The sequence below is a fragment of the Canis lupus genome, chromosome 14, assembly GCF_003254725.2.
Source record: "Canis lupus dingo isolate Sandy chromosome 14, ASM325472v2, whole genome shotgun sequence".
In the NCBI taxonomy this organism is placed as follows: Eukaryota; Metazoa; Chordata; class Mammalia; order Carnivora; family Canidae; genus Canis; species Canis lupus.
Window position 1 is genome coordinate 46442977 of NC_064256.1, and position 27527 is coordinate 46470503.

Genomic DNA, 27527 nt, shown 5'->3' on the forward strand with positions numbered 1-27527 from the left:
ACCTCTTGTTGTAGACCCTACCATATGAATGAACGGTCAAGGGAAGCTTCTGGAAAAGGGGTCATGTCAGCTAGATATTGAAAGGTAAATAAGAATTCAACAGACTGATAAATGGCGTGAGGCAACTTCAGGAAGAGGGAATGCATATCTGAAAACAGGAATGTGTGATCACGATGGTGTTCAGTATAAAAATGCCACGTGGGTATTTGGTGAGAGATAGGCAAGGCCAGATCGTCGAAGGTCTTTACACTAAGTGGGGGCCTCAGATTTTATCCTGTTTATAGTCATCCAGAAAAGGATGACTTACCACCACAGTTCTCTAAAGGACTAAAGGCAAATTCTATGGGCAGTGTGGCTCTATAAATAGAGCGGGCTGAGAGAAAAATCAGGGCAGCCAGGGAAGGGAATGAGGGGGTGGGAGGAAGAATCATGCCTGTATATTGGTATTGGGAATAAATGAGAACAGATAGAACACAAATTAGAAAGGAAGAAAAGAAAAGGAAATAAAAGGAAAAAACACAGGTAGTGTGGTGAAGACTGGACTCTGACATCCACGTCTGGGTTATAGGCCTGCCTTCCCCTCTAACTGGTTATACAAACCTTAAGACATATTCTAATCACACTTAGTTGCCCATCTGTATAACGGGGAACTTATCTCACAGTTTTTTTGTTAGGTTAAAAAAATCTTAAGATACTTTAGATACTTAAAATATTAACAAGGATATAATGACTGCTTAGTAACATTCCTTAAGACCATGCTCAGTATTGTACAGAAACCTGGATTAAGAGTAGTAATTCTCCTTTGGACAACGAAGTCAACTCTAGTTATGTAAGATGTCACCCCAAGGGGAAGCTGCGTGACAGGTCCGTGAAAATACTCTATGCGATGCCCACAACTTCTTGTGAGTCTTTATTATTTCTAAACAAAAGCAAAAAAAAAAAAAAAAAAAAAGCTTCACTTTTACAAGGCCATAAGTGCCTTTTCCCAACCATAGTGACAACTGATGTGATGAATATGTTCTGAGCACCTACTACATGCCGTACCGGCTCAGGATGCTGGCCACCCGTCTGTTCTCATTCTCCGGTATTCACAGAAGTAGTTAACCAAGTGACCGTGTCCTCTTTAACAGAAACACAGCAATAAAAATAAACTATTGGAAACAGAATTATGAGTGGCCTACTCCAGAATCGGGGTTTCTTTCGTTGTTTAGCTGTTCAGCTTTCTGAGAGCCTGAATCTGATCACATGCCTACCCTCTACTGCCGACTGAAATTCTGTTCACTTCTCTGAGTAGAATTGCACAGAAACCACAAATCCTCTCCCATAAAGCCTCCCAGTGCTTCTCAACAAAGACAGGATTACAATTTTGATCTGAACAGTTTATTAGAGGGTACAGTTTATATATTACCCAGGACAGAGTTGACACCTGCTTTATCTTTGTTGACACTTGCACACATGCCAGGGTGCATGTCTTCAGGACAATAATAAAGACTCAGTTTTACCCCCCATCACCCTCGTACCATGGCAGCACAGGGCACCCCAGAGCCCGAAGAATTGGCACAACTCTTCACTGAGGACCTGCTGCAGTATACCCAGCATCCCTAACCTTATTCACCAATTATTTGCCTTCAATAATAACTTGATAAGTAAATTACCTGTGCTCTACCCATACTCTTCTTCTTCTCATTGTTTAAACCCAGCTCTACTGCCCCTTGCTGATCACACAGCCAATTCCTTTGGCCATAGTGGTGACTTCTCTTATTCACTGCTAGTCCCTGGACAAAGGAGTCTTTGGGGCAGCCATCCCTTTTAGTTTAAAGGGATCCTTGCTAGGTCCCTTAGCAGTCTTATACTTCCTTTTGAGACTAGGACCCTCAGTCTGCAGAGCAGAGGGGTACACAAAGCATCCCAAGGGTCCTTTGGGAGTGATGTATAGTGAGGCCATTCCTGTCTCTACCCCTCAGTTCTCAGATGTATGTATAATTCCTATTAGTGAACACAGCACCATAAAGAAAGCTCTGAGTTTATGCATATGCAGCATTTTAAAGGATGGCATTCCATATTTTCACAGTATTGACATTAAGTTGGCCTTTTATCTGGACCTTTAGGGGTCCACCCCAGTTCTCTAAAAAGACAACTGCTGCTGTGTGGTACACTGTGTGATATAAACAGAAGATTCTACAATCAGTGGTTCCAGCCTATATTCTCTTCACTATGAAATGGTTCTCCTGATCATATACTATGTTGTGTGGGATTCTATTTCAGTTGAGTAATCAGAAATCCTCTAGAGATTGGTGAATGGTGTTCACTACAACTCAGAGGTCAGGGAAGGCAAGCTCATACCCAGAATAGGTATACACCGGGAAGATGGACAGCTGGCCCTTGCAGTACTGAAGGGGCCCAATGTAGTCAATTTTTCACAAAGTAGCTAGTTGGTCTTCCTAAGAAATAGTGTTATACTGGGGCTCGGTTCTGGTCTCCATTGTTTGTGATTCAAAGACTGTCAAATAGAGCAAGAGCTAGATTGGCCATGATAAGGGCTCATTTGTCATGTTGTCCAAATGAGTAGTCTTCCTGTAGGCCACTATTATTAGGAGTCCAATATGGAGTTATTCCAACTGCCAAGTACATCAATACAAATTAAACACCCAAGAACTGGGCATATGAATGATTAAAGGTCTGCAGATCTACTTCAACTAGGATTCTATTTATTACCTCACTCTATAAGATTCCACTCTTGTAGTGGGGCCATAGTGACACTTCAGGTCTCCAAGTATCGTGTCAACATAGACACTGCACCTAATAGTCCTCAAAATGTCTGTATATTCTTCTTTCCCCAGTGTACAGTTACTCTAATAAAAGGCTTTTATTTTTAGTCCTTCCTTTGGGGAAGGACTAGGAGAATTATTATTACAGTGCCTACTTACTATGGTGTTATAAGATCTGGCTATATGACCACCTCTTCTACGATCCACCCCAGCTTACAGTAGGAAGCCACCACTGAGCTTCTTTATAATGCTGGTGTTCCTCTCACCAGTACATTCTTCATGAATGGTGTGTCTTCTGAGCCTTCTATGGAATATAATTCTCTGATGGGTCTTCGGGCTTCATATAATATATCTATGACAGCATGCTCACTTCCCTTGGCCTTTTTATTCTTTTTTTTTTTATTGTCTTCCAGGGCAACTCAGGCATTTCCATTTTTGCCTAGAAAGGACCACCACTTTCACCAGACTTCTAAGAGCTCCCCTATCGATGAGTTTGCTTTGCCTCTTTGGGTCCTTGACACAGTGTTATATCCGATATTCCAAGAAAGTGACTCTAAGTCAATGAATTCTTACTTATCCTGTTTTAAGTCCCCAGCTCTATCCACTAATCAGCAGAGAGCCCCTGCAGCACTTTTTGAGAAAGATTCTGAACCACGTGCTCAATTAGTGATATTGGTCATGGAGGAGTGAAAGGGAGTTTCTAGACATACAGTATATGTTATCATTTCTGATGCAGACACCTGCACAACTTACAATCTGTAACTATAGAAATGAATAAGGACAACCACAGGAGTATAAAGTCTCTGACCTTGGTCTCAAATCTTGGCCTCAGTTCTTCTAGTTTAACCAACTAAGTTAATTAAATTGATAGGTCATGCATTTGACTTTTCCCAGGGACAAATGTTGAAAGGGGAAAGGAGAGCCAGAAATGGAACCTGGGGTGAGGGTGGTTGTTGATGGTAGGGAGGTAACAAAAGGTCCACATTGTAAAATAACAGATACAAGAAGTGGGGTTTGGGGGGGACTTCTTTAAGATAAATATTTTCCTTTTCTCAATTTTGCCTTTACTGATCCTCACACAGGCCTTGTAATCTAAACCCCCTTAAAACTCCTCTTCTATGACTTAAAATGTCAACTGTATGGTTACCAAAATCATTTTAGTCATTATCAAAATCCTTAGTGTGGAAGGATTTAAGTAGTAATAAGCTCCAATAATAAAAGTCAGTGGACTTTTGCCTTGCCTTACTTTTCCTTAATAGCCACCTGATAAATCAGAAAAAAAAAAAAATTCCCCAGGAACTCACTTCTACTGTTGCAAGACTGGAAATGCGAGAGACTAAAATTAACCACTTGTATGCTTTTGTTAGACTCGTTCACAGGTCTGGTTAACATCTTGACAGATATCATTTGGCGATTCACCGGAGACTTCATGGCACCTGACCTCGTTTGCCGAGTGGTCCGCTATCTGCAGGTATGTTGCACCTTCTAAATGTGATGACACAAACTGACACCAAAATTAGGTCTTGGGTTGTTCATAAGGAAAATAGTGTAGAATCCAGTGCTTCCACACAACAAATTGTGGGCTTCCCTCTCATTGGAAGGATAGGGAAAATTTGTAAGATTTTAATTTTTTTTGCTAAAATAATTATGTAAAGAAAACATAAATAGCATTAGTAAGAACATAAATGTTCACATTTCAAGCATTAAGTAAAATTTTGGAGTCAATGTGAAGGCCTTTGCCATACTCCATCTATCTTGGCCCCTTCAGGCTGCTCTAAGAAAATTACCACAGATAAGTGGCTTAGAAACAACAATCATTTATTTTTCACAGTTCTGGAGGCTGGAAGTTCAAGATCAGCATGTCAGAAATTGTCAGACAAGAGCCTGCCAGGTTGCAGACTTCAAATTATATCCTCACGTGGCAGAAGGAGCAAGGGAGCTCTTCCAGTCCTCGTTTATAAGAATATTGATCCTATTCACGAGGGCTCAACTCTCATAACCTAATCACCTCCCAAAGACCTCAGCTCCTAACACCATCATGTTGCACATTAGGATTCCAACATCCGAATTTTGGTGGGGCACATTCAGAGCATATAAAGCTCTGTCTAAACAACCTCCAGAATATTTGTCAATTCTGGTTTTTTTTTTTTCCCCTCTCAAACTAACACAACACTGGCTACTCTTATTTTTGAAAAATGTTGACAGATGATTAGAAAATAGGTATTATCCCTGGTTGCTTTAACTAGTGTTTCTTGTGTTACCACCTAAATTAGGCTTTTAAAAATATCTATTGACATTTGAGTTTCTTCTTCTTTAAGTTGCCTATTATCCTTTTTCAATTTTTTTATAACTGAGATACTTGTTTTTTCTCAGTAATTGCTAATATCTATTTTCAGATTAAAGACATTTATATTTTACCTGTTGAATATTCTTCAATGTAAAAATTACAAATATATATACATAAAATATATGATGTAAAATGTTACATATGTAGAATATACATATATTGTATTATTAATTCACCATATGTATATATAATATGGATTAAGGCACATCAACAAAGTATAGAAAGAAGGAACTGTTTCATAACCTGTTAGGATTGATGTGCTCTGTTTCTAAACTCTTAAAATTATTTTCCATTAACATATTTCCATTCTGATGCCCATATTCTAGGTCTAAATTATTGTAGCTTTATAGATGCACAGTGCATTTTTGGAAAACCTTATCCTACAAGACTCCATTTGTTAGTAGGGATTTGTAGAATCTTCAGATCTATATTCATCTATGATTTTCATTTGTTCTATTATTTTCAGACCTTGGAAATGGAGTTACTCTATCTTCAGAAAGTGTTTAGACAAGAGTTACAATTAAAAATCTTTGTCCTCTGAACATTATTTTGAAAGTCTGATAGATGTGAAAGAGCCCCAATTACTATCTGGAACTAGTATTTTCTCAGGAATAATTTTTTAAAACATATTTTAATTTCTTATTAAAAGATTTTGCTTCCTTGTAGGTAAATGTTATCAATAGCTTATTCTAGCAATTTCTGAAAAATAAATTATGCCAACACTCAGTGTTAGAGTGAGGCTGTGGTAAAGCTACATAGTTATCAGTTGAAGTAAACTAAATGATCAATCACATTGACCTAATTGGCATTTATATAACACTTCATCCAACAAAGAAGAATACGTATTCTTATCAAACTCACAGGGAACATTCATTAAAAGAAATTGCATAGTAGACCATAACCATAACTCTTAACAATGTAAAGGGTGAAAAGAGCAAAAAGTATGCTCTCAGACCAAACTAGAATTAAACTAAAAATGTATAACAGAAGGATAGCTTGACAATCTCAATGTTTTTGGAGATTAAACAACATGCTTCTGAATAACACATGGATCAAAGAAAAAAAGGAAATATAATTTATCATAATTTGTAGGACAGTAAAAATGGTGCTTTGAAGAAACTTATAGCATTAGGTTCTTTTATTAGAAAAGAAGAAAGATCTAAAATTAATAATCGAATCTTCCACCTTAGGAAACTAGAGAAAGCAGACCAGTGTAAACCTAAAGCAAGCAGAATGTTTTAAATGATAAAAGAACAAACTATTAAAATGAAAACAGTAATTCAATAATGAAAATCAATGAAACTATAAACTGGTTCTTCAAAAAGATAATAAAATTTACAAACTTCTAAGAAGGCTAAACAAGAAGAGAGATGACACAACTTACTAATATCAAAAATGAGGGCAGCCTTGGTGGCTTAGCAGTTCAGCACTGCCTTCAGTCCAGGGTGTGATCCTGGAGACCCAGGATCGAGTCCCACGTTAGGCTTCCTGCATGGAGCCTGCTTCTCCCTCTGCCTGTGTCTCTGCCTCTCTCTCTCTCTCTCTCTCTCTCTCTCATGAATAAATAAATAAATAAATAAATAAATAAATAAATAAATAAATATTTAAGAAGAAAAATGAAAGAGGGGTCATTGCTACTCATCCCGTGGATATTAAAAGGATAATAAAGGAATATTATGAACTATATGCCTACGGGTTCTATAACTTACTTGAAATGGACTAAATTCTTGAAAGACACAATCTGCCAAAACTCACACAAGGAAAAATAGATGATCTGAATAGGCCTATATCTATGAAATAAAATTGAATTCATAATTCATAATTTTCTAAGAAAGAAAGCACCAGGCCCAGATGGGTTTACTGGTGAATTCTTCCAAACATTTAAGGAAGGAATTATACTAATAAGTTTCTTTTTAAAAAAATTTTTGTGTATTTATGAGAGACAGAGAGCAGGGAAGAGGGTGGGGCATTGTCAGAAGGAGAAGCAGACTCCTGCTGAGCCGAGAATTCAATGTGGGACTTGAACCTAGGACCCTGGGATCATGACAAATAACCTACTGAGCCACCCAGGTGCCACTACTAATAAGTTTCTGATTTTTCTAAGACATAGAAGCAATGGGAACATTTCCTAACTCATTCTGTGAGTCCAGCATTATCCTAACACCAAAACCAGACAAAGGCATTGCAGGAAAGGAAAACTCTAGACTGGTATCTCTCATGAACATAGATTCAAAAATTATCAACAAATATTAGCAAATTGAATGGAAATACTTATAAAAAGAATTACATACCATGACCAAGTGGAATTCATTCAGGTATGCAAGGCTGGTTCAACATTAAAAAATCAATGAATGTAATCCATTAAATCAAAAAAGTAAAGAAGAAAATTTATATGATCATTTCACTAGATACAGAAAAAGCACTTGATAAAATCCAATATCCACTCATGATAAAAAGTCTCAGTAACTTTTCATAGAGGGAAATGTCCACGACTTGGTAAAGAACATCTACAAAAAGCTATTGCTAACCTCATATTTAATGGTGAGAGACTGGGCCCTTCTCTCCTAAGAGTGGGAACAAGGCTAGGATGTTCCCTCTATTCAGCATCACACTGGAAGTCCCAACTAACTCAACAAGACAAAAAAAAAGAAAAGGAAAGGACACGAATTGGGAAAGATGAAACAATATCTTTGCTCACAGATGACGAGATTATCTATGTAGAAAATCTGAAAGAATAAACAAAAAACTAAACAAAATACAAAATATCTGGTCTTATTAAGTAAAAATAATGAGGTTGAAAAATACAACTTTGCTTTTATATACTAGCAATTAACAATTTGAATTTAAAATAAAAAATGCAATACCATTATGTTAGCACCAAAGACTTAGGTATAAACCTACCAAATATGTGCAAGATCAATGTGAAGAAACTACAAAACTTTGGTGAAAGAAATCAAAGAATATCTAAATAAATAGATATCCTATATTCACAGATCGGAAGATGTATTATTGTTAAGATGTCAAATCTGCTCAAAGCAACTTATAAATTCAATGCAATCCCAATCAAAATCCCACCAAGTTATTTTATAGATATATACAAACTCTAAAGTTTATGTGGACAGCAAAAAACACAGAATAGCCAACACAATACTGAAGAAGAACACAATTAGAGGAAAGATACGATCTGATTTCAAGACTTACTCTAAAGCTACAGCTAAGTCAAGACAGCGTGATATTGGCCAACAAATCAACAAATAGATCAGTGGAACAGAATAGCGATCCCAGAAACAAATGCACACTGAAAGTCAACTCATCTTTGAAAAAGGAACAAAGACATTCAATGGAGAAAAGATAGCCTCTCCAAGAAATACTGCTGGAGTCATTGGTATCCACAGAAAATAATAAGAATAATAATCTAACTAAAGACCTCGCACCTTTCACAAAAACTAACTCAGTATGGATTATAGATTTGAATGAAATATGCAAGGCTATAAAACCACTAGAGGATAACAAAGGAGAGAATCTAGGGGACTTTGGGTTTCTCAATGACTTTTTAGATATGACACCAAAAGTAAAATCACGAAAGAAATAAAGTGAACATTTAAAACTTCTCTGCAAAAGATACTGTTAAGAGTTGGAAAAGACAAGGCACAGAATGGGGAAAAAAAATAATTGCAAAACACATACTTGACAAAGGATTTGCACCTAAAATGTATCAGGAACTCTTAAAACTCAACCCACTTAAAAATGAGCCAAAGGTCGATCAGACACTTCTCCAAAGAAGATATAAAGATAACAAAAAAAATTAAAAAAAATAATAAAGATAACAAACAAGCATATGAAAAGAAGTTCACCATTATATGGCATCAAGGAATTGCAAATTAAAACAACGAGACAGCACTAACATTAGTATGACTACAATCCAAAAAACTGATGATGCAAAATGCTAGTGCTGTTTGTAGGAATGCAAAATGGTACAGCCATTTTGGAAGATGTTTTGGAAGTTTCTTGTAAAATTGAACATACTTTTGTCATACAATATAGCAATTATGTTCCTAGGTATATAACCAATTGAGTTGATGACTTACCTTCACACAAAAACTTCCACAAGAATGTTTATAATAATTTTATTCATAGTTGTCAAAAATTAGAAGCAGGATGTTCCTCAAAAGCTGAATGGATTAAAAAAAAAGACTTTGGTACCTCCATATCATGGAATATTATTCAGCAATAAAACAGTATGAGCTATGTAGCCAGGAAAAGTCACAGAGAAATCTTACATGCACTTTGCTAAGTTAAAGAAGTCAGTCTGAAAAGGCTGCATGAGCATGATAACAACCATATGATGTTCTGGAAAGGGAAACGATGGAGACAGTAAAAAGATCAGTGGTTGCTAGGAATTTGGAAGGATTGAATAGGTAAAACAGAAGATTTTTAGGATAGTGAAACTTTTCTGTATGAATTGTGTATACAAGACATTATGCATTTGTCAAAAATCCATAGAATTATACAACACAAAGAGTAAAGCTTCGTAAAAAACATTGAGTAGTAATAATGTATTGATATTGGTTCATCAATTTTAACAAATGGATCACACTAAAGAAGGATGTTAATAATAAGGAAAAGTGGATAGGGAGGCAGGAACTCTCTGTAATATTTGGTCTATTTTTTCTCTAAATCTAAAATTGTTCTAAAAAAATAAAGTATATTAATTTTTTAACTCAACCCAGGAATCCTCCTTTACATGGATCCAATCTGGTATTTTTCTAAATAAAATTTTTCTAAGTTTACTGCATTCAAGTCTCACTTCTCTGCAAGATTTTCCTTAGTTTTATATTTCCTAGGTCATTTTTGTCAGAATTGAGGGGTGGGGTAGTGAGAATTCAGACATATGTCCTCAAGCTGCCATCTGTTCTCCAAATGGTATCCCATATGTTGTTGATGTGTAGAATTTTCATTGTTGACATTTATGAATTGACTATAATTGTACTTTGATTTCCTTCTTGACTCAAGTTAATTACAAGAGTGTTTAAATTTCCAAGTGGTATTTAAAAAAAATAACATGATACTAATTTCAGCTTTTATTGCTTGTTGTTTTAAATATGCAAATTATATATGTTGTATAATTTTTGAAATCTATTGAGAGATTTTTTTTCCTTGGTAGTTTAGTTTATGACCAGTTTTTAAATGCTGCCTAGGTATTTTACAATAATGTGTATTATTTTTAAAGTGTGTTTACTTTTTCCTATCTATATATTATTGTGCTTCATCCTGTGTAAATCTTTGAATATCTCAGTTATATGTATTTAGTATTATGTTACTTGTTACATATAAGTTTTTAATATTCTATCAGCATTTTATATTGTATCTTTTATCAATAAAAAGAATCTCTTCATCTTATGTGGTGCAATTTGCCTTGAATTTAATTTTTCTAATAGTAGTATTTAATAAATGCCTTTTTCTGATTTTAGCTGTTTGGTATGCCTTTGGCTATCACTGTATTTTTAAACTTTGATAATTATTTTGTTTTAGAGGTTTGTTTTCCACATAATATGCAGTTAGATTTTGGGAAAGGTTTTGTACATAGATTTTGTTTTAGTCAAGGAGCTTAAGCCATTTATATTTATTGAGACAAATAGTGTTTGGTGCACATTAAGTCACTTCGTTTTAATCATTCTGGTTACCTTTTCCCTATTTGCATGTTTTTTCTTTTCTGTTTGGTTATTAATTGAGGTAAACTGAAAAAATGCCCCCCGAAATCCAAATCCTAATTCCTGAAATTTATGTATATTACCTTATATGGCAAAAAGATATTTTAGAGATGTAATTAAGTTAAAGATCTTGAAATGGAGAGATTAATCTGGATTATCTTAATGAATCTAATTGTAATCATATGTATCCTTTATAAAAGGGAGGCAGAGGAAGATTTGACAGACAAGAAGAGGCATTGTAACCATAGACCCGAGGTGGGATTGGTGTGACCATAAACAAACCTGGTAGTCACCTGAAGCTGAAAGAAAAAAGGGGAAGAATCTGACCCAGAGCTTGTGGAGGGAGGGTGGCCTTGCCAACACTTTGATTTTGACCTAGTATAACTGATTTTGGACTTCTGGTCTTTAGAAATGTAACAGCGTAAATTTATGTTGGTTTAAACTACAACATTTGCAGTAATTGGTTATAATAACCATAAGAAACTAATAAGTAATTTTTCTCCATTTTTGTTTTACTACAATAGCTTATCTCTAATTTTTAAATTTAATGTGTCTCTATCAAAGTAAAAAGCAAAAGGGATGACTAAAATGTCCAAATGACAATATATGACATGATTTCTTTCTTTATACTCCCTCCTCTCACTCAACTCCCAAGATTTTTCCTTGGAATGTTTCCTAACTATATTCATAGTTATTTTGTAAACATGTTGTGGGATTTTTTTGGACACATCGCTTACCATAGCTGTTATTACTCAATCCTGTCTCTCTTCTAGAGTTCTTAATTTTGAAACAATGCTCAATCAGCACAAATATTCCTCAGGGAAGATTTTTCAGGAGATTATGTGATGTTACACTTTCTTATACATCTAAGAAAATTATTCTGTGCCTTGGCACAGAAATGATATTTACAAAATTCTTGGATCATAATTTTCCTTTCAAAACTCTGAACATGTTTTTATGCTGTTTTCTGGCATTTTATTTTGGTAAAAAAGAGGCATGACAATTTGAAATGCTTTCCTTTTATGTAACCTTTAATTTTTTTTTTTACCCTGCCTAGATGTTTGAAGACCCTTGAAATTAACTACTGTTTTTTACTGTATCTCAAAACGCATCTCTTTTTGTTAATGTTTCCTGCTCTTCCAGGCACTCTTTTTTGTGAACTTTCCTCTTGCTTCAAATTTTGAACTTGTGTCGGCCACCTCACTCAACACAGCCAAAATGGTCAAGGTTCTTAAGACCTTCTTACTATGACATTCCACCCTATAGAGTTCTGCCCTTAGGAGCTTTCTTTCCCATCCTCCTTGAATGCCCCCTCCTGAGCTGTTTGTGGCCAGCTATAACAATTTTGAATACTTGAATCATACATAGAAATCCTAGTTTTCTCTAGGAAAATGGTTGTCTAATTTTGGGAGATTAAACTTGGACATCATTCTTCTCTCCATCCACGTAGCACCTTTTAGCAAGAGGAGAATCTCTTCTTATATCCCTCAGGAGAGCTTTCAATCTCTAATCAACCCTCAGAACCTCCTCCCTATGACATCTTCCACAACATTAGTTCTGGGATGTATTTGTGGTACTATTCTAGAAATAAAAATAATAAAGAACAACAATATAGTTGATTATTATTTGTCTGAGTGAGGGAAAGAACAATAAGGTATAAATTCCGACAAAAGTTATTACCAAAGTCATGGTATTTCTATTTCATTTTAAAAGATATTCAGACACTCACCTTTAGACTTTTGTCTTTGATTTATTCTTCCCTGCTCTGAAATTGACCCAAAGTTTACAAAAAAGAGATATAGCTGGACACTTGGTAGAAATGAGGCTCAAAATTACCTGAAATTTTTCCACCTTGATCATTCTTTCAGAGATATTTCATTTAATTACATTTTGATTATGCTCTTCACACAAGAGATGTTAACCTCTTATATCCCAATTTTCTTCTCTGCAAACTCTACAAATAACACTGTACTTAAGATAATTAAAGGGCCTGTGTAAGGTTAATAGATGAGGTAGGAAGGAGGAAGAGGGAACCCAAGGACTGATCCGTAATGAACAGCTCTGCTAGAGAAGTGGAGGAGGAAGTGAGCTCTGAGACTGTCAACGCAGATGATGATAATGATTCAAAAAAACACATGGGCTCCTGGAAACCAGGTCTCTCCCATTGTCTCTCAACAACTCACACTGATAAAAGGCAAATGAACATTTCTTTCTAATTACTCTGGAATGTCAGTTGTAGAAGGGAAAATTAGTTTAGCTTTAAAAGTCAGTTATGAACAAATGTACATGCAAATGTCAAGAGAGACTGACCCTGAGGTGTGGAGTCCCCAAGAAGCCAAGTGAATGAGTGAGAAGAGTGAGGTTAGAAGCTTTCTCACTGGTCACCACTAGCAATGACAAGTCCAGCTCCAAGAACAGCAATCTGCTTCTAGACATAAGGAGTCAGTCATTTCTCTCCATAGCCCAAACTTCATCCCTCCCTAGGTTCAATTCATAGGGTTATAAATAGCACCAAACACTCCTCTTTCCATTATGTGCATTCTCTCACTTCTATGAAGTCACGTACCTTCTCTTGCTTCTGTCTTCAGGTTGTGCTGCTCTATGCCTCTACCTATGTGCTGGTGTCCCTCAGCATAGACAGATACCATGCCATCGTCTATCCCATGAAGTTCCTGCAAGGAGGTAAGGTGGCTCAATCAAGTGCTATCCTTAAGAAATCATCCTTGGGAGAGGGTAGGGTTGTCTTCACTAATATTATCCTCTTAGTAATGGTTTTCTTCCTCCCAATTTCTTCTTCTCTACTGTCTTTCTATTTCATGGGTCTGATTGTCAAAAAGATGTAGAAAGCGAAGCAGGATGCCTGGGAAAATGTTGATGGTTCCTATGAATGGTCAAAACTACCAGGGAAGGTAGTTTGCTGGGCCCACTTTGTAGCCATTTACCTTGACCCTAATGCCTCTGGTTTTTTTCCTTTAGAGCTGTGTTGACACATATACCCCTCTCAAGAAATGAATACTCCCACTTCAACTTGCTCATTTTCCAGAAACAAGCACCTTGCCCTCCTTACTCCCAAACCACAGAGATAATTGGAAAGATGTTTTTAATTGATACTAATATTGGAAACAAGGAAAATTCTCCTTGATCCAATCATAGTGAAGAATCCCCGGGAGAAGGAAGCAGATGGGTCAGAGGAAAGGCTGAAACCACACAGCTCACAATACCCACAAACAATGCTACAGTGATATGGGTGAAGCATTAAGAGTACTTCCTAAATAGATCATGTAAAAACCTAGAACAAGAAGGACTCGAGGAAACCAGCAGGGTAATCTCTGGAGCACAAGGAGGAAGGCCCATCACTACATATTTTCTTTCCCCACTGTGCTCCCCCTTCTCAGAGGGGCAGCAGAGATGGAGGTCTCTTCTTCTTAGTAGTGGAGGTGGTGGATTTGAAAAGAAAGTGTGGGGTTCCAAGAAACAATGACTCTTTGGAGGGATGGTGGGTACCTAGTCCCAAGACTACCTGTCCATTACTCTACCCATGGGCAGAGCCCACATCCTCCATGACCCCTGAAAGCAAGTAGGAACCCAGTGTTTAGTGACCTGTACCACACTCTCCCAAGCAGCCTGGGAAAACTTATAAAATGAAGAACTAATATGAAATCTTGACTACAAAGGTGAGATACAATCAAATATCACAGAAAATGCTACAAAAGCCAAACTGTGGAAAATAGGTAATACTTCATAACACCATTCTGCAGCATTTACAACTAAGAAGGAAAATTAACAGAACAAGTAGAACTTTAGAATAAGTAGAATTAATGTCATCAGATACTATTGAATATATCAGACAAGAGTGGCACAGATCCTTTGAATGGCAAGTTACCAATATCGAATTAAAATATAAAATGTTCAGCCCTTTGACATAGAAATTCTACTTCTTGGTATCTTCTCTGAGCAAACACCCACATACATGCATGTATGAACATGTGTTGTTTATTGTAGCATGCCTTAGAATAGCAGAAACTCCTCCAATGGAGGAATGTAGAAGTTTCAGTAGCTTAAATTTATTGATTGTATACTAGATGCCATTCATGATTATAAGTTCTTTAAGCATGTTAAATACTCTAATTCTGACAACATCTCTGTGAGATAGGTCCTTTTATTATCTGAATCTTACGGCTTGCACAATTACAGTTCAGAGAGTTAAAGCAACTTGTCCAAGATCACACAGCTAGTAGGTGCAGGGGCAAAATTTAAACCCAAGATGGTCTGGCAGTAGCTCAGGTATCTTTGCCTACTGCATATCCTGCCTCTCACTGAGGAGGTGAGAGAGCCATGGACAGTACAAAAAAAAAAAAAAGTAATAAATAATTGCTTGCAAGGAAACATACCAACTAGTCCTCACTTCTGGAGATGGGAGGATTTGGACTAGCCCTAGTGACCACAGGGACTTACATACAAGAAGGTATACTGATGTGTTGTGTGCAATTAAAACTAGTTTAAAAATAGAATTTACACCTGTTTTTCAGCCTTTTCTAGGGTTGTTTTTGTCTGTTTTGGGGTGTGTGTGTGTGTGTGTGTGTGTGTGTGAAGGTATGTGACTAGCACCAAGTTTTCTGGGCATTTCCATTGTCCCAGTGATTATGATAAAGAAGGAAACAAGGAGTGGGATAAAGGGAAATGGGAGAGACATATTATGATCTATGCAAAAGTGTGATATACTGATTTATTCATCTATTTATTTATGCCCAGCAGGCTCCACGAAAGAGTCAGTGGAGGCATTCAAAAAAATGCATATACCAGAGTATTTCCAGCTGCAAAAATATGAGTGAAGGGAAATTAAGTAGAAGGAAACATGTGAGGGGTATCCTGAGACATTTGTCAGGGATAGAGGTTTAGGGAACCAATAGCCAGAAGGTATATATGGTCAGTTACCCATCTCATCATATTCATTAGGTAAAAATAAATAAAATAAAATAAAATAAAATAAAATAAAATAAAATAAATAAAATAAAATAAAAAACTCTTTAGCTAATGGCAAATATGGCTAGTTCTAGGAGACACTGCAATATTATGAACAGTGTCCTAAATTACAGAAAAGGCAGCAATGAATATTACAGTGTTCTTTTAAAGATGGAAAGCAATTTATTTCCTCACTACAAAATTAATAGAGGTCTGGTGTGGGGTACTTGGGAAATAATCATCTCCAATACCTCCGGGGAAAGACAAAAACTTGGAAATAGACATTAGCCATTTCCCTTCCTCTCTGCCCAATCCCACTGAAGTCATGGAGGAAAGAGAAATAAACGAGATGAGCAGCTGGATGGGAGCCAAGGAAAGAAGCCATCCAAACACCAGAACTTCAAGGAATTCCCAGCACACATGGAACAGATGAAGCATGGACACCACATCCCCCAGGAAGCCTGTGTGGTGGTATAGGAGTTTAGTGGCCAGGTGATAGGTGAGAACAGGGAGCTCTATGCTAGGGTCACCTGGTGCTACAGCTCATGGAATTTAAGGGCATCCATGAGGGGCAGAGCTAAGGGTTTATGTGACTGAACAAGGAGAAGGCCACAGAAAGAAATTCCCCACTGGGCAACGCAGCTTCTTCCTGGAGAAGGGCTCAGGTGGTAACCACACAAGTCACTAGTGGCCCAGCAGACACAAGTGATGGCAACTAAACCAAAGGAAGAAAAGGGGAAGGAGAGACCACATCTTCCTGATATTTTACTGCTTTTTACCAAAGTGGTAGTTTCCTCAGCTAGCAACTCCACAGAAGTTGGCATTTTAAGGCCCCGTAGGATAAATAGATATGAAGATAATTAGGAAAACCTCTCTTAATAATGGGAAATATTTAGTGTGAGATATTAAAGCATAATATAGAACTTTGATAATTTAAGCAATATGATACTGAAACTTGAATAATGTACGTGAAGCAGATGGCATATCCAATCAATAGAAAAGAACAAATGACTCAGTCTAGGGTGTTAGTATAGTTGTCTAGCCATTTAAAAAATATTGGAAAAAAATATTGGACTGCCATTTGTCACAGCCAATTACAAAGTAAATGCCACTTGGATTGAAAAAGTAAACATTTTAAACTTGAAAGGGAATGGGGATGGGTAAAACTTTTTTATTTTTGGTGAAGGAAAGCTCTTTCTAGGAATAATACCAAAAGCATAATTAATAAGGGAAATAAATGTAGTTTACATCAAAATTTAAAAACCCTTCATACAAATAATAAACATTGTACACATGCTTACACAGAATGACAAATAGAAAATCCTTCTTCTAAAGAAGTCTGGCAAAGAGATAACAGCATACCAATTGAAAAAGAGGACAAAGAACATGAACAGTATTAAGAAGCAATGAAAAATGAATGAACGATACATAGAAATGCTCTTTTGACCACTAACCGAAGAGCTGCAATATTAGACATTTGGATGTGAAATCTTACTGCTGATAGAACAAGAGTAAGAGAAAGAATTCTCTCAGTATTGGGAGAGTATAAGGAAATAGGCATGTCTAAGCACTTCCGGTGGGAGCAGAGGTTGTAGACACTTTTGGAAGAAATTTAATAACATTTGTCAAATCTGTTTCTAAGAGTTTATCCTAAGGGAATAGCACTGTAAAGAGATACATATAAATTATTCATAATAAAATAATTGGAAATTTTTAAATACTTTATAATAGGCTATCAATAAAATGGGAATTTAGTGTAACCATGGAAAAAATTTTTTATCAGTGCTTTTCAAATTACACTTCACACTCTGACCCAGGAGGACTTATTTTTGTAGACCTGCTCCAGGACAGGTATGGAAGCTTCTGGCTGTCACCTGGCCTCAAGGTGAGCTATCTAGGCATCCTGTACTGGACTCAATGTAAAATTATATTTGATGAAAAGCTTTTACTGCCTGAAAGTCTGGATGCCACTTGTATAGATGCAGACATGAAAAGATACCATAAAATTTTTTTTTACAAAGACTTCCTTGACATAAAAGATGGAGATGATTTTTTTTTTCAGAGAAAAAGTCAGGTTGAAAACCAGCATGTATATTATGTTCTAATTTTTATCTGTGTAATCTATATATTTCGTATGAATGCATCATCAAAATTGGGGCTGGCTAGTTCTGCATGGGGCCCCTATGGACTTCTCCCCTTCTTTTTGCTTATATTTCTCTGCTAGTATTTCTGTAATTATCATGTGTAACTTTTATTATTAAAAACAAAGAAGGGGGGATCCCTGGGTGGCTTCAGTGGTGTGGTACCTGCCTTTGGCCCAGAGCGTAATCCTGGAGTCCTGGGATCGAGTCCCAAGTCGGGCTCCCGGCATGGAGCCTGCTTCTCCCTCTGCCTGTGTCTCTGCCTCTCTCTCTCTCTATCATGAATAAATAAATAAATCTTTAAAAAAATAAATAAATATAAGACAAAGAAGGTATACATGATGCATGAAAGGGAGAGCGCTAAGACAGAAGTACAGACTTGGGCAAGAACAAATGGAACAGGAAGTCTGCCTTTCTACAGGTGGGAGACACAGGCCATTTTGGAGATAATAGGAGGTGACCCACCTAATACTCAAGCTGCATTTCCTCTGTTCTGTCCCTGAGTATTGAGCCCTGAGCAGTCAGTCATCATGGCAGATGGGCTCAGCAGGCCAGAAGGCCAATAGTCTTGCCACCACTGTTGTTTGCTGGTCACACACCTGACTGCGGAAAGACCTGAGACTGGGGATCTTCCAGGACAGCCCAGCAGCAGTATGCGAAAAGTAATTCCAGCCATCTGCCCTATGTGTGCTTTGAGGAAACATTTTTCGTACCCTGGTAGAATTAATTCCGAAGCACTGTTTCATATTCTTTTAATCTGATTTTTTCCATGCCCATGCCCTTCCAAAGGTGAATGCATTGTTAACCCATCCAGTGGAATATGAGTGGAGCCCAGGAGCTGAAGATCACCCTTAAAAGTCTGTAGGCTGTAGGACCTACAGAAGGAGAGAAACTTTGTATTTTAACCAATGAAAGAACGAGACCATGCAGGAGGGGTTACTAATGCTGCCAAGGCCTGTAGAAACCCAATAGGCATCATGTCCCTCTGGTCAAGAAGAAAATTCCTCCAGCCATATATATCACTTGCTCCCTTAAGGCCATCCTGCCCTGTGTTTGTTTCTGCAACCAAACTCCCACTGCTTCCTTCCCATCCCATACTATCCTCCATTCCTTCAGGAAACCACTCCCTTACATCTTCAGTAACATCACAGTAGGTTCCCTCTGCCTCTCGAGATCCCTGGTTCTCCTAATGTCTCTGAAGAGGATGCTTCTCAGCCTTCCTTCTGGGAACTTTAGGGCCTGGGGCTGGTAGAGACATTTTCTTATTTCCCTGAACCCTTCTAATCCACTTCTCCTCCATTATTGCCTGGACACTGATCTGTTCCTTTGACACTTACGCTACCAAACTAGATTACGTTCTACAATGTTCCCTGTCTGACCACCCAGCCATGCCTCTCAACCAGTGAAGATGTGGACCTGTTCTTTGTCTCTCACTTACCTTCCATACTGTCCCCATCTTGAGTGACTCTGGTGTCTACATGAACAAACCATCCAACTTCTCTTTCCTTTGAGCAGAAAAGCAAGCCAAGGTCCTCGTCATGATTGCCTGGAGCCTATCTTTCCTCTTCTCCATTCCCACCCTCATCATATTTGGGAAAAGGAAACTCCCCAACGGCGAAGTTCAGTGCTGGGCACTATGGCCCGATGATTCCTACTGGACCCCGTACATGACCATTGTGGCCTTCCTGGTGTACTTCATCCCTCTGACAATCATCAGGTAAGAGGCCAGCAGGCCAGACCCACACAGAAACTTTCCTGATTCGCCAGCTCCTGCTCTCCTCTCCTACAGGTCATTCATTGTTCTTATGTCCTTGAAGGAAGGGGCCAGACCACAAGATTTCATGTAAAGCTACTATGTGTTAAGCCCAACTTCTCCAAAGTAGAGTAAAGAGGAGGGAACTGATATTTTCTGAGTATGTATTATGGAGCAGGCATTTTGCTCAGTGGCTAACAATTATACCATTAACCACATTTTAGCTCTATGAAACCACTACTGTTGCCCCTGTTTTCTGTAAGGTAAACCTCGGGTTCAGAGATGCTAAGTAACCTGCCCAACATCACACACAGGATTTAAACACGGGTCTTTCTGAATTCATACCCTCTTCTTTCTCCTAGTGCATGTAGTCTTTCAAATGTAAGACATAGTACCAGTTTCGGAGATCTTCTATTATAATTGAAAAGATAGGCAAAACTGAGAATAAAAGGCATTACACACACAGAAAATTATGCTAGGAAGTGTGTGCAGTGAGGTCAGGTAATGGCAGGGGACACTTCTTGGAAGCGACTGTTGAAGGAGGGAAGAATTCAGATAGGAGAATGGAAAGGTGGGAAGGGAGCAGGTGTCCTGGTGACTGGGGGTCAGAGGAAGTATGGCAACAGGGAAAGGACAGGCAGGCAATGTCAGTGGATAGGAAAGAAGTTGGTAGTTAGCTCTTTCTGGTGGGGTGAGCCTCGATTATAAAGGCCTTAACAGCCAAGCCATAGGATCTCCCTTTGCCCTGCGGCCAATGGTGGCCACAGATGGTCTTCCAGCAGAGAAAACCACAACTGCCTGGAAAGGCAGGGGCCCACTTGTCATGCGGCAGGATCACCTCTGACTGTGACTCTGCGTGGGTGGATGGGATGGGGGATTGAGGGACACACCGGCATGTCAAGGGCTTGCACGGCCAAGCTGATCCTGCATCTTTTGAGTGCCCTCAAGCCGGCCATGGTGTGTCCCATAATTTGTCCTGGATGAAGGAAGATCAGCCTTTGGTTTCAGAGAGCATAAATAATACTGTGATAGAAATCTTTGTACTTAAATTTATTCATGAGTCTCTGATTATTCCTTCAGAATTCATTCTACTGGAATTGCTAGATCAAAGATGATGCTCATTTTAAAACTTTTGATGCATATTCATAAACTGCCCTCCAGAAAAGGTGTATTCCTGCCAACAGCAAAAAAAAAAAAAAAAAAAAAAGAGCCCTGAGTTTTCTTCTCCTGACCCAGTGGAAGGCGGTATCATTTCTTTATTAAATCTTTGCCAAACATAGGCGTTTCAAAAAATATCTCATTGTTTTAATATGCATGTCTTGGATTAAGTGTTAAGGGTATTAAATACTTTTCAAGTTTTTTTTTTCCCCTGACACAATGGGAATCCCATGTTCCTGCTCTTTGCTCAGCTTTAGTCTCATAAAACACCATAGCTGGAAAAAAGTTATCCATCACGTAGTCCAGCCGCTGAATTTTTCACAAAAGTAGGCTTAGGGTTAAAAGAAGCAAAATGACTTGCTCTCCATCAGAGGTGGAGCTGGGCCAAAGAGGGATCCCACAGCCAGCCCAGCAGCCTTGCTGAGATGGGAGATTGTCAGTCATCTCTGCTGAATTGACAAATTGACGTCTGCATTATATCAACGTACTGCCTCCTCACCACCAAGTTAAATTTGGGAGGAATCCTAAAGGAAAGATGAAGGTTATTTAGACAACCAGTCAAAGGGAAGTTGCAGCATCATTGGAAGGGGCATGTGGGGAGGAGGGCGGCTAGTGGCAAGGGGTGAGCATCTGGGAGGAAGTGGCTCCTGACGTCCATCACAGGCAACCGACGCATCGATTTCAGTGGGCAGCGTCTGTCCTTGTTCTCTCCTGATTGATTTTTCCATCAGCCTGTGAAATCAGTCCAAACCCTTGCTCAGCAGGGTGAATAGAGTTTGTGAACCACATGGCTCCCAATGTGCTGTCTGGCCAGATCCATCATGTGACTCTTTGCCTGTCCATATTTCTTCCCCCATTAATTCAAGCTGCTTCTTCCCATTAGGACCTCTCAGACTTGCCTACAACCCACCTTGGGTGTTCTCATAGTGCCCTTGGGAAAAGCAAAGTATAATATGATGATGAAAGGGATGATTTCAAAAGCGAGTTGCACTCAGCCTTCATCGAAGTACAGCCTCCTTGACTCCTGCCCAGTGCTCCTTGCTCCCAGCTGTGGTAGAATGAGGAAGATTCAGTGACCTCCTCCCGACCACAAGCTTCCCTGAAGTGATTCTTATCTGCTCACTTATGACCTTCACTCTTTTGTGGTCAGGCTCCTCCTGTCGAAGAAAGAGCTTCTCTCTGGGGAATATGGCATCCTACACCCCTCTCGGCTCCTCCTCTCTCTTGATCCAAGACCAGGCCCGGATGGAATCTTGTGAAGAATTTGTTTTCCAACTAGTTCCTGGGATAACTTGCTACTGTTTGATACCTCTCAGAGTTAAGGTTCATCATTTCCTTCTTAACCACATTTTGGACTCTTGAACTTGATTCTGTTTCTGATAGTTCTTTTAGGTAAAGTAAACTCTTAATCCCAAGCTTAAGTAGACGAAAGAAAACAACTCAAGGGATCCCTGGGTGGCGCAGCGGTTTGGCGCCTGCCTTTGGCCCAGGGCGTGATCCTGGAGACCCGGGATCGAATCCCACATCAGGCTCCCGGTGCATGGAGCCTGCTTCTCCCTCTGCCTGTGTCTCTGCCTCTCTCTCTCTCTCTGTGACTATCATAAATAAAAAAAAAAAAAAAAAAAAAAAAAAAAAGAAAACAACTCAAATTAGGAGTTCATTCACTCTGTTAACTGTGCTTCCTGTTTCATTGTTCTTCAGGCATGATTATATATATATCATTACCAAATTGATAGGCAAAAAATTCACATAGTTGTTTTAATTTGTATTTTTTAAAGATTTTATTTATTTATTCATGAGAGAGAGAAAGGCAGAGACACAGGCAGAGGGAGAAGCAGGCTCCATGCAGGGAGCCTGACGTGGGACTTGACCCTGGGACCCCAGGGCCGGAGGCAGGGGCTAAACCACTGAGCCACCCAGGGATCCCTTAATTTGTATTTTTTAAGACTTTATTTATTTATTTGAGAGAGAGAGAGAACATGAACCAGGGGGAGGGGCAAAGGGAGAGAAAGAAGCAGACTCCTTGATGAGCAGGGAGCTGGACATGGGGCTTGATCCCAGGACCCTGGGATCATGACCTGAGCCGAAGGCAGACTGAGCCACCCAGGTGCCCCTGTATTTTTTTCATTACAGATGAGATAGAAAAAATTTAAGTTATACATTATCATTTTTGTTTTTTTAAAAAATTACTTACTCATTCTTTTACCCATTTTTCGCAATTTTGTTTTCTCTCTTCTTTATTTTTAAAGATACTCTTTAATAATAAATATTTTCTGTTTTCATATATTGATGCTATTTCCCTAGTTTGTCATTTGCCTTCTTGTTTTGAATATGGTTTTATTTTGCTTTCAGTTGATAAGACTGACATAATTGTGAAAAGGGGAGACAGCACGAATACCAAAAATTAGAAAGGAGAAAGCCAAGTTGTTTATAGAGTTAAAAGAATCATAGGAAAGTACTATGCAAAACATTATTAGTATTATATAAATGCATGTGGAAATGTGAATGAAATGTATACGGCTTCTCTGTAATACACAGACCTTTCACATTGCAGTGTATTCACATCTACTCACGCTTTCCTTTACATTGTTGCCTCCTTCCATTTCTCTCCTTGGAAATTGCTCCTTGCACATACTTTACTATGATTTAACTTTTTAATAATCTATTATTTCAGTTATTTGAAAATAATTTCAGTGTTGGGAGTACATTAAAAATATCACTTTAAAAAATATATTTATTTATTTTAGAGAGAGAATGAGCAGGAGAGGTAGAGGGAAAGGGAGAAAAAAATCCCAAGCTTTAAAAAACATATTTGATTTGGGGCGCCTAGGTGGTTCAGGCCATTAAGCATCCTATTGATGGTCTGGCTGAGGTCATGATCTCAGGGTCATAGGATGGAGCCCTGATATGGCTCCACACTCAGTGAGGAGTCTGCTTGGAATTCTCTCTCCCTCTCCCCTTTCCATTTGTGCTCTATCTCTTTCTCTCTCTAAAATAAATAAATCTTTTTTTGATTTGATTTTCCAAATGTCCCAATACCATTTACTTTCGGTGTTATTTATGAATTAACTTAAATTTATTTTTTTAATGCCAAGTCATTTGTCCCAACACCACTTACTGAATACTGAATAATCCACTTTTTCTACATGGTATGAAATGGTAATTCCATCATATGCACATTTACATTAGAAGTATTCTTATTGTTTCTGAACTTGTTAATCTCTTCATTTTGTTATTTTCTTTTTTACCTTTTTTTAAAGACTTATTAAGATCTTAAGATTTAAGATTAAATCTTAAAATTTAAGAATAAAGATTTATTTATTCATAAGAGACATAGAGAGAGAGGCAAAGATATAGGCAGAGGGAGAGGCAGGCTCCCTGTGGGGATCCCGATGCAGGACTCAATCCCAGGATCCCAGGATCACCTGAGCCAAAGGCAGAGGCTCAGCCACTGAGCCACCCAGGCGCCCCCTCTTTTTTCTCTATCTTGAGAGATATTCTTTATACAATAAACTTTTTCCTTTTTTATATGATGGAAATATGTCCCTAGTTTGTCATTTGCTTCTTCATTTTGCACATGGTTTTATTTTCAGTTGATAGTAATTGTCATAATTAAGAAACGAGAGAATACACAAGTAACTAAGTTAGTGGCTTTCCTGCCGCTAATACTACATTGTTTTAATTACTGTAGCTTTACATCGTTTAATATCTGTTAAGACAGATGTCTTGTCTTTCTCAAAGGGGCCCTGGCTATTTCAGGAAGGCTACTGATGCTCACCCCTGCATACGCCATTCCAGTCATAACAAACAGGGACACCCCTCACTACTCTCACCCTTCTGCCTTTGTGCACATCCTTCCTCAGACCTGAACACTCCTCCACACTCTCCCTGCCTTGCTGCCTTGTTTCTGGCAGCCCAGTTCATGTTCTTGATGTCTCACTCTACATACTGACTCCACATGGACCACACTGCCAGTCCTCAGCCAAGCAGTACCTCAGGTGTTCACCCATAGCCTCCCACCTCAGCTCGTCTGGGCCACCATGAAGGCTTCATGGGAGTGGAATCACCTGCTTGTGTGGCTGCAGCTCTTGAGTATAGAGCTTCATGCCTTCATTTCTGGGTTCCAAATCTCGTACATGATACTCACTTTGTAAATGTTAGGCTGAATGAACAATGCAGACCTGAGCGATAAACCACAGGACAGAGGTGCCACCGGGTCACTCACACCCCTGATATGGACATTTCTGGCTCTTTAGTGCCTAGATCAGTTTCTGGTATATGGTGAATCCACCCTAAATATATGTGTAAGGACAGAAGGAAGGAAGGAAGTAAAGAAGAGAGAGAGGAAGAAAGGCAGAGAGGGAGGAAAGGAGAGAGGAAGGAAGAGTTGTATTGTCTGCGGCAAACCCTCATGAGAGCCATGAAGGAATAAAGATTTAGCTCTTCTGTCATTAATTAAATCAGGCTCCCTGGATTTGAAACCATAGCGACTGACAATAAAGACAATATATTGTTTTTCTGGGTCAACACAACTCCTGTTATTTCAAAATTTACTTGACATGACTGTCTAACTGTTGCTAGGAAGGTTATTAGCTGCTGGTGTAATTGCTTTACTTTATCCATGGTTATTTTCTTGTGACTTAATTGATTTCCTATTCTTCTATCATTTTTATCTTTGCGACATAAAGATAGAAGCATAAAAGATCCATGACCAACAATTGCGAAGGAATAAGTGGAAAAAAGCACATTTGTCATGGAGCACTGACTCCTGTTACATGGCGGGGAAAAAAATCCATTTATTTTGCTTGGAGAATAGAGATCAGACTGTGGGAAAGTCCCAGGCTAAGGTTGGTACAGCCCAGTGGAGTTCAAGACCATGGTGGGTAAAAGGGCCCCGGGAGTCTGAACAGTACTGTCCCTGGGCAGGAGGTCCAAGGTCAAGGAGAATGACCCATCTATTAGTGAAGGAAATGACATATATAAGGAAATGACATATATAAGTGACATATCTCTGAGGGTGGCAAGAGAGATCTTTTGAAAAGCCGTTGTCACTAATTCACTAGGTTAGGGTAGATGTTTGTGTTTGGATTTCCAATACCCTCCCCACAATAAGCCACTCAAGGCAGCCCTTCCCCTCAATGCGGGAATGGTTTGGGAATGACCACATGACCAATTCTAGCCAATGAGATGTGAGGGAATGTCTTCGGAAGAGCCTTTGGAAAAGATTTCCCCATTCACAGAAAACAAGTCCAGGAGAGGACGGCTTCCCGTCTTCTGGACACTGCTGTCTGGATTGACACCCGGAACTGCGCAGTCTGACTCAGGGAGACACCTGCACTGAAAAGAAAAGAGGAACGGATGAAAAGAACGCAGATTTCTGAAGTTCAGCTTTGACCCTTTGAAGTTGCAATTATGGGGAATAAGAAATATTCCCATTGCTTAGAACAATTTGAATTGGGTGTTTTCTGTATCTTGCTACACAAAGTATCCTAACAGATACCCAACTGCCTGTACTTGCTGTTTCCAGACATCAGTGAATTCATCTGAACTACTGAAGTCATCAGAGTGAGCTCTTCTTCTGGGACCATGAGGAAGTCTCAGTTATTTCAGTGGTACCCAGCGAGTTAGTAAAGGCATCCTTTGATCCTCTCTGTCCTGGAAGCCCATTAAACATGGTGCCAATGGAATGTGTATATCAGGACTTTCATATTTTTCTGAGTTTCTTAAGTATCAAGCTGTTTCTACATTCTCCCCCCAAAGTTAGTTCTGCCTTCATGTCTCCCAAAGCCCAACTACATACAGAGATGCTGTTGAGTCCCTGACCCCTTGCCTCTCCCCACGTATTCATTATTTCTAGAAATATCCATAGGGCACCCACTGTCTGCCATACCCTATATCTGGTAAGGGGGACACAGAAATGACAAGATACACATGTCTGAATTTAAGACTCTTTCTGTGTAACAGAGAAGGCAGCCAATTAAAAAGGGAGTTCTAACACTGTGATAAGTACTGTGGGAGGGTAAATAGAGGGCCCTAGGGTACCCACAGCAGGGATGCTAACCTAGTATAGGAATCAAAGAAGACATTCAGAAAATAACTAGAACCATCTATAGCATAGGTAACCCAGCACATTCCCTTGAGGAGCCTTAGCAAGTCAGTTAACAGCCCTGGAAGTCAGAGGACCCAGACTATGGTTCCATCTTCTAGCTGTGTGAACTCAGACAAGTCACTGAATCTCTCAAAACTGAAGTCTGACCCCCAGAACAAGTCAGGTCCCCTCTTATATACTCACCCTACATTTTATCTTCTTAGAATTTTTCTCCTTTGTAATGATATATTACTGTGTCCTCATTTCATTATTATCTATCTCCACAAATACAATGTAAACTCCAGGAGGGCTAGGACTCTGTATTTTTCTGCCACAGTATCCACAATGGCTCAACAGGTGCCTGGGACAGAGTAAGACCTCAAATACATATAGTGAAATGAATTAATTAATAATGAAGGAGAGAGAACTTTTGACTAGGGGGTATTCTTAATGCCCCTGCTAGGAGAAGAGAAAAAAGAGCCTTGTCCAGTGAAGCCCCAACAAGGTCAAGCATAGAGAAGATAGGTAGGGTAGTTGGTGCTCAGTACCTTGAGCTGAGTCCTGCAGGGGTGAAGTACTGATAGTCTGAGTGAAATGCT

The 27527-nt window shown here is 38.7% G+C and overlaps 1 protein-coding gene across 2 annotated transcripts in view; it reads left to right on the top strand.

Moving 5' to 3' along the window:
- Positions 1 to 27527, top strand: part of NPSR1 (neuropeptide S receptor 1) — a 151765-nt gene that overhangs the window by 98610 nt on the left and 25628 nt on the right. The window contains exons 3-5 of one of the 2 annotated variants that reach the window (XM_025464607.3): positions 4136 to 4239; positions 13415 to 13508; positions 19445 to 19646. In XM_025464607.3, coding sequence (XP_025320392.1) covers positions 4136 to 4239; positions 13415 to 13508; positions 19445 to 19646 — 400 coding nt within the window. The remainder of the gene's footprint in view (positions 1 to 4135; positions 4240 to 13414; positions 13509 to 19444; positions 19647 to 27527) is intronic. The other variant, XM_035698367.2, reaches the window with a different exon arrangement.